This window comes from Crocodylus siamensis, chromosome 8 (assembly GCF_052110815.1).
Source record: "Crocodylus siamensis isolate JL-2025a chromosome 8, ASM5211081v1, whole genome shotgun sequence".
Taxonomy (NCBI): Eukaryota; Metazoa; Chordata; order Crocodylia; family Crocodylidae; genus Crocodylus; species Crocodylus siamensis.
In genome coordinates, this window is record NC_143402.1 from 74,529,116 (window position 1) to 74,542,856 (window position 13,741).

Sequence of the window (13,741 nt, forward strand, 5' to 3'; positions counted from 1 at the left end):
TCCCCTTTACGTGTGGATAGCCAAAGATCTAATGTAAGTTAGCGATTTCCCTAATAGCTGGAAAACAGGGAGCCATGTGACATACTTGAATACCCCATTTTAAGCTATCATGAACCAAATTCCACCAAGTGTTTTGCACATTACATATTTGGAAAGCTCTTGGAATAGACTGTCATGAATCCAAGATATTTTCCTGATTCTCAGAACAGGAAAGAATTGGTGAAGAGTTAAAGGAAGAAGAGGGACATGAAGTAATTTCTTTCTTTTATCAATCAATAAAAATAATCTAGTTTAGAAAAAAGTTTTTTTATTATTAATTAGAAAACAACAGTAGAAAACAACAGATACTGGGATTTTACAAATACTATTCCCTTTTTTTTCTTAGCACAATCACAGTTTTGAATAGCAGAATCCTACCTTGAATCTGCAGCTTCCATTACCTATTGGAATAAAGCCAGTTAAAATTCATTCAGACCTTCCATGTTCGGCATTCATTTTCAATTCACTTTGCGCTTTGACTACTTGCGTTAATATTTCTAATATAAAACCAGAATTGCCATAATAAAGCCAGCTTGCAGCAAACAAACCAGGAAAGTAGCTTTTTAAGAATAAATTAGTCTGCACTGATAGTAGAAGTGTTAATCTGAAAGAAAACAAGACATGCATATCATCTTACTTCCTGTGATTTAGACGCACCTTATCACGGGCAGTTCTTTTACCCTGCAACCATAGGTGAGACACACTTTATATACGCAGCATGACTTTTCCAAGCTTCTTTATGGCATGTTACAAAATAAATCATTGCATTAGCCTTGGATAGTTTGCAGTTTTGGGCAGTTTTTTGAAAAGATGGCTCAGATTTTGGGGGGACCCTTCTAGGAAAAAAAAATGAGTGTTGAAATAATTAGCTATCATTCATTGTATATGAAAATCTTATCTCCTCCAAAGCCTCTGTGGTGGTGATAAGATTTCAGAGCAAGACTGGGGAAGGGAAGAGGTTATTTTGGATTACCTGTCCCCTCGCTTAATTCAATTTTCACCTCTGCAAAAAATGTCCATTTCAGTTCTTCTCAGGTTTTATTTTTTATAAAAAGCAACATAGTCTAAGGCTTTTGTTGCAAATGTAATTGAATGGGGCTAAACAACATATTTGAAAGCCTAGATGACCTTTCTAGATGACTTCTTGTCACAGAATCAAAGGCATTAACATCCGCAAAGCCCGAATGAGTCACATTACCCATATAGCAAAGTTAAAAAAAAGCAAAATTCAAACATTTTACCTTCTACCCTCAAAACCAGAAGTGCTCCTTTAATGCAATGAGATACATAAGTATTCTTTATTTAACACTATGAGTTCTCTCTCTCTTTCTCTCATTTTTTCCTTTTTCTTTGTTATTTTGCAATACTAATAGTAGAGAATGTAGGCTCACACCAGAAAAGGCGAGATCTGGCCCTCATGTAAAGTGGCAGGCTTCCCTCGACACACCACTGCACACCCATCAGGTACAATTTCAGAGGAAAAAGCAATATTCAAAACAACATAAGACTTTGAAACAGTAACATGCAGTTCACTTGAAAATGTACTGAATTTCTCTGTTGTCATAGCAACTCATCCTTAGCATGTTAAAGAAGCACAATGGAGAGATCTATCACTAACGTGGTGCCCAATGTGTAGAAAACAATGAAAGGAAAGTTTTTTTTCCCCCATATTAAAGGTTAAACACCACATACATTAGTTTGCTTATTAATCATTATCTTCATGTCCCCACTTGTATTTACTTGACCCACTGACACCTGCTGGGCAGAGAAATCAACAGCTTTGTTCCTGCCACTCTGTCTCCTCAAGACTGACATCTCTGCTGCTCATTAATGAGCAGCACTGTCTCCACAACGACAGATTCCTCGTAGCATGGGCTGCTCTGCCCATGCAAATGCAGGTATAAATAGTGAATGAATAATGTAATAACGGAGAGCAGTGTTGTCTTCAGGTTCCAGTATAAACACCACAATATTGGTGAGAAACATACTTCTTAGCCTAGGTAGAGCTGACATACGGCTATGTTACATATCGACCAGGGGTACACATACCTCGGGGTGTACTTTGAAAGGCCCCAGGCGGTATGTGGTAGCGGCGAGGAGAAGCCAGCAGAAGTTCTGGTTTCGCCAGTGGCACTTCCGCTGCCACCCGCTGCGCAGGGGATCCCCCCCCGCTCACTGACTGGCTGCGGGGTGACCCCCACCCCCGCCTGGTTGACCTGGCGCCATGGGACTCCCCACTTCTCAATCAGCCGCCAGGGGTATCCCGACCAAAAAAAGTTGAAAACTCCTGTCATAGGCATATATCCACACAAAGACCCTGCACTTGGGCAGACCATGTACCTATTTCCTTAATAGAGAATGCCAGCAATATGACAACAATGCACTACGTCTGACTGAAGTCCATGGCAAAGCTTAGTTCAGGAAAACTGGAACTGTTCCAAGGACAATTAAACCTCACCTAACAGCTCTGCAAGCAGGCTGTATCTAGAAGTTCAGCCTGGATGAAACCAACAGCGAAACCCCCACTGACCTGTACAGGCCAGAATTTGACTGCTATAATTCCTGTGTTAAATCTCTTCCACTCGTCCCTCTCAGGTGCTGCATCTGCCTGATAGGATGAACACTGACATTGGAGAAGAAAACCTCTCCTCTTCCGTTTTCAAAAGGGACCTCAGAGCCGGTGTAGCCTGAGGCACTGGGAACACCATCTCCTTTGGAGCAGTAATACCATCATCAGGACTGGACAGTTCACCCTGCCATAAGTAAGAGGCTCTTCTTCCCTTGTGGCAATGGCATAAAGCTCTTCTCCAGATACCAACATGATGATCTACTTTTTACTGGTCAAGGGGCAAGCCACCTTAAATCCCTCCTTAGGTACTTAGGCTGCCTTGTTCATAATGATTTCTGTAAAATAGGATGCAAAAGAACCAGAGTGCACTGAAAGATACACAAACAAGTAACAAAATGCCTGGCCTGGACAACTATTATACTCTGGTCATTGATTTCACGAGTAAAGTTTGTTGTTGCCTTTGTGCTCCTATCCGACTCCAGAAGAACCTGGGCTCTGGACTAGAAGCGTTAGCATAGCTCAGTACTAAAGTTACAACTGAATCCAAGTGGGGACACATATACACAAAGAGTACCTAGACATTATTCACTGAACACTAAACTATTCAAATGTCAAGGGACTTGGATAAATCCAGTTGTCTGTTAATCTTTAATAAGTAAAAAAAAAAATCCAGTAAATGTAAAATGAAGGTTTTCCCACCATTTTTTGTCTGCCAAAATATTCCTCACCATTGTGGCCTCCTTTTTACTATGTTTTTATTCTTTAACCATGACATAATTATACTGGCTGTGGAATCTTCACCGACTTTTCCCATTGGAAATGCTTTAATTATTGGAGTTCTGATCATTTTGAATGACAGAAGCTCATTTTTATCCCCAGCAAGAGCCAAGTATTTTAACAAGACTATTTTAACCATAATTTAGTGAAAACTCAAAATGCATTATCAGAGAGCACAGTAACTATGGAAACAAAACAAAAAACAAAAACACCCAGAAAAATATACCCCAAACTGCAGATTTAAAGACTGAAAAGCTCTGACCAAAGCATTCAATGAAATAAGTACCGTATGCAGGTTCAGCCCTAGGTATTGTGTTGCTGGCAACCAACTTCAGTATAGGGAGGCCCATCACCTTCCTTGTGCAGTTTCTCTCTTCTCTTAAAAGCATCTACTAGGCTATTTGGGGAGGTGTTTTTGCATTATGTTTTCAATTAAATAGAAATATGTTTGAACATTCTCCTTTTGCTCTTGATTTTTCTCATTCTTATGTTCTCTCATTTTGGCCCATCTTTTCTCACATCTTTTTTATTGCATACTGTCACTCAGTTCTTATTTTTCTATGATTTCAATTAAAACGAATTGCAATTTCAATTCTTTTGTTTTTCAAAAAAAAACAAAGAGTCACATACAGTAGCTGCAATCATAGAGTTTAGCACTTCATTCAGCTTTAGTTGGAGCACTTCATAGCACGTGCTTTTCTCTATTGCATGTAACAGGCCATGTCCAAAGAAACATGTTTTTACTTTAACATATAAAATTCTTTACAACTGAATTATCATATTGGCACCCAACCATGAAACACATTTTATGACCTGCAACTCAGCAAAATTATGATTAAAGGAGCATTCAACTATTCACTTCATGATAAACTGCATTTGTTATCATGTTAGCATCATGTCAGTGTCCCAAACCTCCTTCTGTTGTGTCAAGACTTGTGCATTAACTTCTCTCCAGAGACATATTAGGGCAGCTCTGCACTCTGGACAGATTTAGTGCATGGAACAGCTATGGTGTGGTCATCCACCAACTGTGGCAGTGGCTATTTTTGACCCCCTCCCCCACAATTCACCCTCAGTTACATTTTTCCAGCTTATTAGCCATTACAAATATTACAGAAGAGGGGACTGTGAATAAAACTGCCTTGTTTAGCTCCAGTCTTCCAAAGCACTTATTATTAAGCCTGCTGTATATAGCAGCTGGAAGGATCAGGGCCTTAAAGTAAAACCATTTTGCCTAGTGACCTGTGGTTTTCAAAGGCTAGGGACAGACATTCAAAAAGCCTGAGCCTGAACTGATTCAATCTTTGCTTCAATCTTTTGATTTCAGAAATGCTGGTACATGCCTGCAGTAGCTCTAGCTTGAAGCCGGAGAGCACTAAAGCAGTCCTCCCTTCCTTTCTACAGTACTGAGCTGAGGGGGTGTGTGGCCAGGCCCCAGCAGGATGCTCTGATTAGGGCCCCCTCCCTCCCCCTGAGCAGGGAGTTGATAACACCATGTTTATCACCCCTAACTCAGTGTTTATCCACCTATTAAGAAAACAAAAGCTTCTCTCATTAGTTCAAGCTCTTCTTAGACAACTTTTTCCAAGGAAAGAACAGGGGGACATTACCAGCTACCTGGTGATTAGCTCCAAAAAGCCCTAAGCAAACACTGACCTGTCTGCCTTTGCCCGTCTCCCACAGCATGGACCGCAGCCAGCACATGCTCTGTTAGCTAATACTGAGAGGTATCTGTGTAAGGCAGAAGAGAGGGGGAATCCCTGCTTCAGCAGGGAGTGGTGAAGGGGAGGGGCAGGAGCAGGAATAAGCAAGGCAGGCGCTGCTGTACCTGCAGTCTCTGCTGGAGCTGCAACCAGGGAGAAGAGGGGAGGGGACATCCCTGCTGTGGAGCAGGAAGCCCAGCCCAGTACAGCCCAGAGAGCATACTGAGATGCTGTGGGTGTCTGGTTTATCTTAAACCAGCAAGGTGTCTAGATTAGACATTACATAAACTGGTTTCAGCCATATAAGTTAAACCTGGTTGAATGTATCAGACTTATCTCAAACCAGTTTCAGCCATTTTCAAACTGGCTTATGTGCTCTGAACATCTGTTCTGTTACAGGCTTAAACCAGTTTCTGATCACTTAACCGGTTTATGTGTAATGTCTGTACCTAGCTAACGAGGCCAGCACTCTCCCTTGTAGAAGGCTTGAAGCAGAGTGGAGACCCAGAAAGGAAGGTTGCTAAAAGTATTGTGATATAATAGAGGATCAGGGTCACACAGGGGAATTCTGAGGCATTTCCATTTACATGATCTGGCTGTTTGTTACTGAATATTATACATGAATTAAAACAGAATGGTTGTCAATAAAATTTAAATTCTTGAATACATTTAGAAGGGGGCTACAAATACAATGAGTAATCTACTGATAACAGACTAATTTACCTCTACTGCATTTTTTACTTGCACACATTTATACAGTTATTTTATATTATTCCCTTTATAGCTATTTCAAAAGACAGCTTGCTATTCAATTTGCAACTACTTTTTATTCTTTACTGCCCCCTCGTGGCTTGAAACTTCAGGAAAAATTATTTCTAAAGATCAAGGTTAACAGAAATGCATACTCTTCATTAGGAATATAGACCATTAAAAAAAGGACAGAAACGAGAAAAATGTAGTTTTGGGGCCCTTCTGGGGAAGGACACATTTGTTCTGAGAAGAGTGTTGCAGAACATGGTCCAGGGTAACAGGCCTCTTGAACATCTGATTCAGTAAAACCTGAGGAGGGAAAGATTTTTATCTTTATGCCGTACCTTCCAGATACCCTTTTGATGTAGTTGATGAGTTTATCTATGTAATAAACTTGTGGCCAACTGAGTCTACTCTATTTTCCAACAGTATTGCTTAACTGCTGTGTCCTTTGCAAAGCAGGAGTGTCTAACTAGATGAAAACATAATTAAATCTGCTGTCTGGGGAAGGTATTCCAGAATTATGGTAAAAATATCCTGCAAGACAAGAGGAGGCAAAAGCAGTTAAAGTGCAGTGTGTACTATCAACACTAGCACATAGCAGCAACTCCTTGAGGGTTTAAAAAAAAAAAAAAGTGCTTCACCATTTTTGGAAAGAAATTATGCAAATTCCTACTAATTTGCAAGACTCTGGCATTCAAAACCTAGGCAAAGCACAAAAAAGATTAGCAGAGTTCAGCGGGAGACCTTATCTGATTTAGTTAACTCTATAAGGTGCAACTCTACCCTGCCTTCTGTCCGACTTCAAACTAACATAGCTAACTGCCTCTCTAAGGCTTTTCTGTGCCAGCCCCCACCCTCCCTGGAGCAGACTGGGCACCCAAAGTTTGAAGCTCAGAGTGTCACTGGTTTTTATAACTAATGGAGGAATAGATGTGCTTTAGCAAATGATGTGTCAAAGATGAAAAGAGCAAACAACGTCTATGTACAAATGCTCTGTTCTTTCAGTGGGTAAACAAAAAAAAAAAAGGTCTGATTTTTAAAGCTGTTCTTACCAGACTCCTATAAATTTCATGAATCATGGGGTCTAGCCATTTAAGACAAAATACTGTAGGCTCAGTTCACAATGTTCCCAAAATACTGATTTTTTTGTTCTTGTTATTTATTCAGTTTGGAAGTGTTATAAATCCTCAGAACAAAGCCACCCTGGTTGGTCTGCCCCTGCTGTTTCTTTTCAATTCCAGTCTTCTAAACTTGGGAACACAACCTCCCTGGTGGTCCCAGATAAACTGATTATTTACAAAATTATTTCCAAATGATCCTAACGTCAGCAATGATTAGCTTGCAAAAACTATCATGTAACAATGTTTTGAACTTATGTTAGTCCACGACGCTGCAGCATTGGTGGCAGCAGCAAGCAGAATGACTGTGGACAAAAGAAAGGGAAGGAGTTTTGAGTAATACATTTAGTGAGAAAAATAAAGACAGTAATGGAAGAAGCACTGCCTTCTGAGAGTTAGCACTGGCCAGGATAAAATAGGACTTGTGCCATCACATCCATATTTTAAGTCCTATTTTCTTGTGATTGAATTATGCTCATGTACTTCACATTAGCCAAATGTTAATTATAGCCATTAAGTAGTACCTGGATTATCTCATCCCTATGTACAATGCAAAGGAAACCATGAACAGGTGTTAGTTACAGACTGTCCATCCATGAACAGCATCTTACTAGTTTACAGTCGACTGGGGCATCTGTTGGCCTTGGAAGTTGATAAAGAAATACTCCCACCCTACATGGCACATTTCAAGCTTTGGACAGTGTGCATCAGTAATAGTAACCTTTTCTTCCACTCTATAATTCTCTGTTTTTTCCAGACGTGTTATTTCAGGTTGTCCTTTGCTTTGTGCATGGGTCACTTTTGTTGTGACATTGTCTTGCAATTCCTTGGTTTCCTTATTTGCTTTTTACATGAAGTTTGGGTGATGATATCTACTAATAATTAAAACCCTACATTAAAAAGTGAACAAATGTGTTAATACTGTATTAGCAAGTATTCCATACGAAACAGGTTAGAGTCATCTCTAGTGGGAATGTATTAAAACAGAGGAACTAGCAACATGCATGTATGAATCATGTTTCATTGATGAGACCAGACTGCTGGTCTACTTTGACACGTGAACAAGGATGCTATTGAGAAAGGGCAACTTTCTTCTGAAGATTATTTTCTGAAGCAAAGACGCCAAACAAAGGATAAAAGTGAAATAAAAGGATACAAAGTCATCCATACATCTGGCTGCATGATAAGTCACATGGTTATTGTACTGTGAAATATCTGGCAATGCAAAATGGCAATTTTTATACTTTATGGCCCAATATTGCCACAGCTGGTAAAATCATGCATATATAATGTAAACGTGACCTCAAAGATGAAAAGCCTGACTTTTAAATTCACTATTCTGAGTTTCATGCCATTCATCTACAGCTTCTTGAGAACAATATAAAGATTAAAAATATAGTTCAGTGCTAAGATTTCTGTTTCAGTGCCAGAACTTATTTTTAATGAAAATAATTCATTCAAGTGAGGTGAAGCATCAGTGGGATTATTAAAATGGAAAGTAAACAAGGTGAATTGGTAATCCAGGCACCAAGGCATCTGTGCAATATTTATGGGTACTATATCCTATGGTATAATAGATTACAGATTACATATAAAATTATATGCACGCAGTATATTATACCATAATATACGCATGCTATACAATATGTAGGCATATATATTTAAATATACAGTGAAAATGAGCGTTATCTGACCTGTGGAATTTATTGCAAGTTCCACACAAACTAAAAAATTGTGCTGTTTTTCAAATTAAAGATGCACCGTTTCCATTTTCCTATAGAAGAATCCATCTATTTAACAGATCATTTTAAAAGAAAGGCACAATGCACCTACTTGGGCACTGATGACCAACTTTTTCTTTGTAAACTTTTAATCTCAGGAAAACATTATGGCTTAAGTTATGGAAGATACCAACGTCAAAAATACTTTTTTTTTTAAATTCACCAGAGCAACATAAAATAGGGAAAAAAAAAACAAGTGCATCCTTAAACAGTGATAAAAATGATACTAAATCAAATTGAAGAAACTGGAAACATTCAGAAAGGAGTTTTTGTGAAGAAATGTGCAAGTGAACATGGAGGAGAAAACTACCTTTAAGAGGCGGAAATTTATATGACAGCCCTGAAAGAAATGAAGAGGGAGAAAAACTGCTTCATTAGTAAAGGGCTTGCAAAGCAAAGCAACAACAATTAGTAGCAGAAGTAAGTAAATTACAATAAAACACAGTACACAGCAGCATCCCCAATACTTAACAGAAAGACTACCAACGTGGATTAGTACGCAGAGCATAGGAAAATTGGAAAAGAGGAAACACAAAAATAACAACCCTGGCAGCAAAGACTATGGTACAGTGAAGTACAGGTTACTCATCACTTTGTAAAGTAGCCGACACATCTAAAGCAGTCTATACTACTCATTTAATTAATGTGGCACCAATCCCACAAACACATGCCTTAAGTGTGCAACGCTTCTGATGTAATTGGAAGTACTCACATGTGTACATGGAAATTCATGTGCAAACATTAACAGTACCAAGGTCTTAATGCCAAAACTGCATTAGAAAAAGGCAATGATACAAAACCCTTTAGTGATCTTTGCCTTGACTGAAATGGGCTGGCGATATTTATTCCCACTATTACCTACGACAAAATGCCTCTTCCAAACATGCAAGAGGCAAAGATGTGCATGTGCTTGCTTTTACCGCTCAGACCAGAAGAAAGATGTCTTGCATTCTTAAATTTATCTACTTCTGTCACAACTATGCAGTAAAAGATACCACCCTAAGAAATCCTTGCCTCTCACATAATTCCTGAACCACCACAGCTACATCACTGCAACAGTTAGTCACATACTCTTCTACATATAATTTTCATCTCCCATAATCTTAAACACCCACAGAGACGTCTCACTGATAACTCAGACTTGTATTTGATAGAACTGGGATCTAGTATAAATTATGTGGATTATAATTTCAGAGTTTTCCAGTTTCAGAGGTGAACACTAAATAGGAAACCTCCAATTCAGCGCACATGGGAACTTCTTCCTTTACGCAATGATGCAAACCCAAAAGAAGTAAACCACCATCTCCAAAGTCTTGCAAACTATTCTTTAGTGGCTAAATGTATGCAGTTTCAAATGATATATTCAATAGTATGCACCTTATGTGTCTATACGTGAAAACACTGGACTGAGAAGCCAGTGCAATTCTGGATGTTCACCACCTCAGAATAGTTCGGTATCTGACTTCTGAAAAACTAGAACAGGATGCAGAATTCAGGAACACAGTTTTGCCTTTTCTTACATTAAAATTGATGACCTGCCTGAAATTCCAGGTACTTCTTCAAAATTAGCAATTGTATTTATTAGATATGGAGACACTAGGGAGTTTATTTTCTTTTTAAAGAAAACAAGTGACACATGGTATGAAACTGTGGTTTGGGGGCAGAAATATAGGCATCTCCCAGAGGCTTACAGAATTAGCAAATGGTCCCCCCTTGCTATAAATACACTTTGCACATAGACTGGAAGAAATTAAGAGATGCTTCTGTTCAAGAGCACAAAACAACAACATTTCTTTTTAGGTATCGGGTTGGTTCCCAGGCCAAACGCCTTCTTTTGCTACGTAACTAACACAAATCTCCTGAGCTACTGAAACTGCTGCCAGTGTCTTCTGCTAAAACACTAGCTATGTAACATAATTTCTAGACCCAAACTTGTGTCTGTAACTAAGACTATCTTAATCTGCTTAGCTCTGGTTAAAAGGGATTACAAAAGGAAACAAAGCATCCTTCTAATGAAGAGATTGCAATGGACATCAAAATTCGGTGCCAGATTAATGTTGGAATCACTTGCATGCAGCAGCTTCTTTTCCGATTAAGTTACAGGCCATGACACACCAGGTGTTGCTCTAAAGCATAAAACTTGAAGCTGCTTTGTCCACCTAAGAAGAGCAATAGTTATGGTGCAAGGGTGCTCAACCCCCAGCCTATGGCCAGATTCAGCCTCCAGAGCTGTGTCATCGGGTCCATGGGGCTCCCCACAGCAGTGGGGGAAATGGCTCTGCTCTTCTGCTGCCAAATTTCCACACCCATGGGTAGACAGCATGGCTCTGCACACTAGGTCAAGCACACTGGGTGATGCAACACCCCCTTCCAGCATGCAGGGCTGAGTGTGGATAGCGCGGAGGGCAGAGCCTGATCCCAGCATGTAGGGCATGATCCTAACATTCAGGGCCACTTGGAGGCAGCACCAGGTGCCACAGCCCAATCCTGGCATATGGGGACAGCCCAGGGCCACATCTCAGTGTGTGGGGGAGCCAGGGCCCAGGGCCCAGTGCATGGGGCCCACTGTGGGCATGCAGGGCCAGCACAGAGCCTGATCTGGGCATACAGGGGCTGACTGAAGCCAAGCAGGGCCCAATTTGGCTTGTGGCCCAGTCCTGCGCCACTCATCTGGCCTGTGGGACCAAAAGGTTGAGCACCGCTGCTATAGTGAAACAATGATAATCTCTTACTGATGTGCTGAAAAGTACTTAAAGGAATTCATATTATTCCAAGTTCCTCTGGCATCTAAATATGATATAATGCCTAAAGAAGTCTAGACACTTCAAAATACCATTTAACATAACCTGGATTGCATTTATAAAGGTCTATATTGTGCAAATCAATGTTAGCTCTCTGTACACTGTGGAGGAACATATTTAATTATGTACTTGCAGATTCAGGTCTGTAGGTTTGGATTTATTCTATGATTAACCCACGAGTCTAGTAAAACAAAGTGGTGTACTGCATGTCCAAAGCAGGATATATTTATAGCAAAAGAATATGCTTCTGCATCTCCAGAGCAGTTCTGCATATGTATAACTAAATGCCATAGACAAAATATTTTAGGTCCTTATAACTAAACATTGGTACTTTAGAAGGTACTTTCCTCTGGCTCATAAAGCAATCATATTAAAAGAAAACTTGCTGAAGATATCATGAGAGTTTAACGAAAATATTACTAATAACTGTACTTTTCTTATCTTCCAGTGTGGTTCTAAGCTTCTCATTTTCTTTCTCCTTTCTGTGTAGTGTGACTAGCCTGTGTAAAGCAGACCTACACCCAGATCCTAGTCATTCCTCTCAGCACATTTCTACTGTTCCACAAAGCAGCTGCAAAACCAACTAAATCAGGTACTTTAACATCCCTCAGCTGCAAAGTGTGGGGCAGCTCTGCATCAGTCCCTGGAAAGGGCCATACCTTGGTAAAACAGGCTGGGATCAGGCTGCTGCTGCCCTCTGGCTATTTATTCAGTCCAGCTCCCGCTGGCCAGTTGGCAGATGAGTAAATGAGAGACTTCTGTGCAGTTTGTCTTGCACATGAATCAGGTCCAGAACTGTGAAGCTGGAAACACAGCATAGAGGTAGCTTGCCCCTATATTCATATTGCCTTGACCCTGAACAAAGCATCATTTGGCTGGATCGGCGTACTGGGCTCATAATATTTACAACTACGTGGAAACTGCATCTGCTACCACTAATACTGACCAAGAGTTATCCTGAGCAGATGATGGTAATCAAAATATTGTGATACTATTGCTGTCATTCATTCAGTTCAATGGAATGGTACAAAACTGACAGCTCGAGAGACCCACGCCCTCTGTTTTACGTCAGATGCACCACGAGATGCAACAATATCTGCTTCTCTACACTACTCCAGTATTACTTCTAACCTAAAGAGATATCCCTTAGAGATGACAGGGTATCTTTCTTGTCTGATCAGTCTTTGGCATCCCAAAAGAAATTGCAAGATAAGTGCCAATTAGTACTAAGTAGGGCATCATAGGATGTGGGCAGTCCCCAGGCAAAGGGGCCCAGCTGCTGTTTTCTCAAAGGTCACAGAGTAGGCGCAACCTAGATTCAGCCTGCTGGGGTCTGTCTAGCAAATGTTGAATGGCTATGCGAACTAGGAGACACAGAGTGTTTCTGTTGCATGTAAAGCCAACGGCATACTCCCACTGACTTTGTAAGGAGCAGCAGCAGGTTGCACTGAAAAAATGAATGAAAATATTTCATGTCAAAAGCACATGTAAAAGAGGAACTGCCGCGTATCTCCCAGCTGCAGACTCTATTTAAAACTCCTATCGGCAATGTGTTTCCTCCTAATGGCTGGCATTTTGTTGGATCACTTGAATTATCCAAGTTTAGTACATTAGTGTAGGCTGTCCTTATCCTGAATTTATTTTACACTTAATGTGTCCACAGATTATGGGTTCTGGTTGCAGTTAGTAGATTATTTTTAATTTTCCTAGAAAAAAATTATAGCAAAAAATATATGACTAGGAAATCCCCTAAATCTGGCTTATTTTTTTAAAAACATCTATGTTAGGAGGATACAATAGGAAATTTTAAGGCAGTATTTAACTGATAACAGCAATCTTATTCTCTCTATACATGTATAATTGCTTACAAGTATTAGACTTGCCTCTAAGAAGGAACCGTGAATATCCCCCAAAATAAGTGATTTGAGGAAACCAGAGAGGCTTCTCTCAAAAACAGAAACAACTCTTCCCTTGCCCCAGTCCCTTCCAAAACCTTCAACTAACTGAAAAACAGTTGCTGAGCTGTTACCACTGATCCTCCTATTCTCAAAACTAAAATCAATTGTTGAGGAAGCATACCGGAAATGCACTATTTATCTTTTGCCCTACTCCGTAATACAGGTTGCTTTTTATTTTTTTTTATTTTGAGACCTCCTTTAATCAAAGAGCAAAATGAAAGTGGAACCTGGCTGACAATGAA

General features: G+C 40.0%; 1 protein-coding gene across 3 annotated transcripts in view; it reads right to left on the reverse strand.

Annotated features, from left to right (window-relative positions):
• Window positions 1-13,741, reverse strand: part of PRKCA (protein kinase C alpha) — a 302,378-nt gene that overhangs the window by 50,625 nt on the left and 238,012 nt on the right. For 2 of the 3 annotated variants that reach the window (XM_090061658.1, XM_090061660.1), the window contains one exon: window positions 697-720. The exons of the other annotated variant lie outside the window; for it this stretch is intronic. In XM_090061658.1, coding sequence (XP_089917784.1) covers window positions 697-720 — 24 coding nt within the window. The remainder of the gene's footprint in view (window positions 1-696; window positions 721-13,741) is intronic. 3 annotated transcript variants of the gene reach the window in all.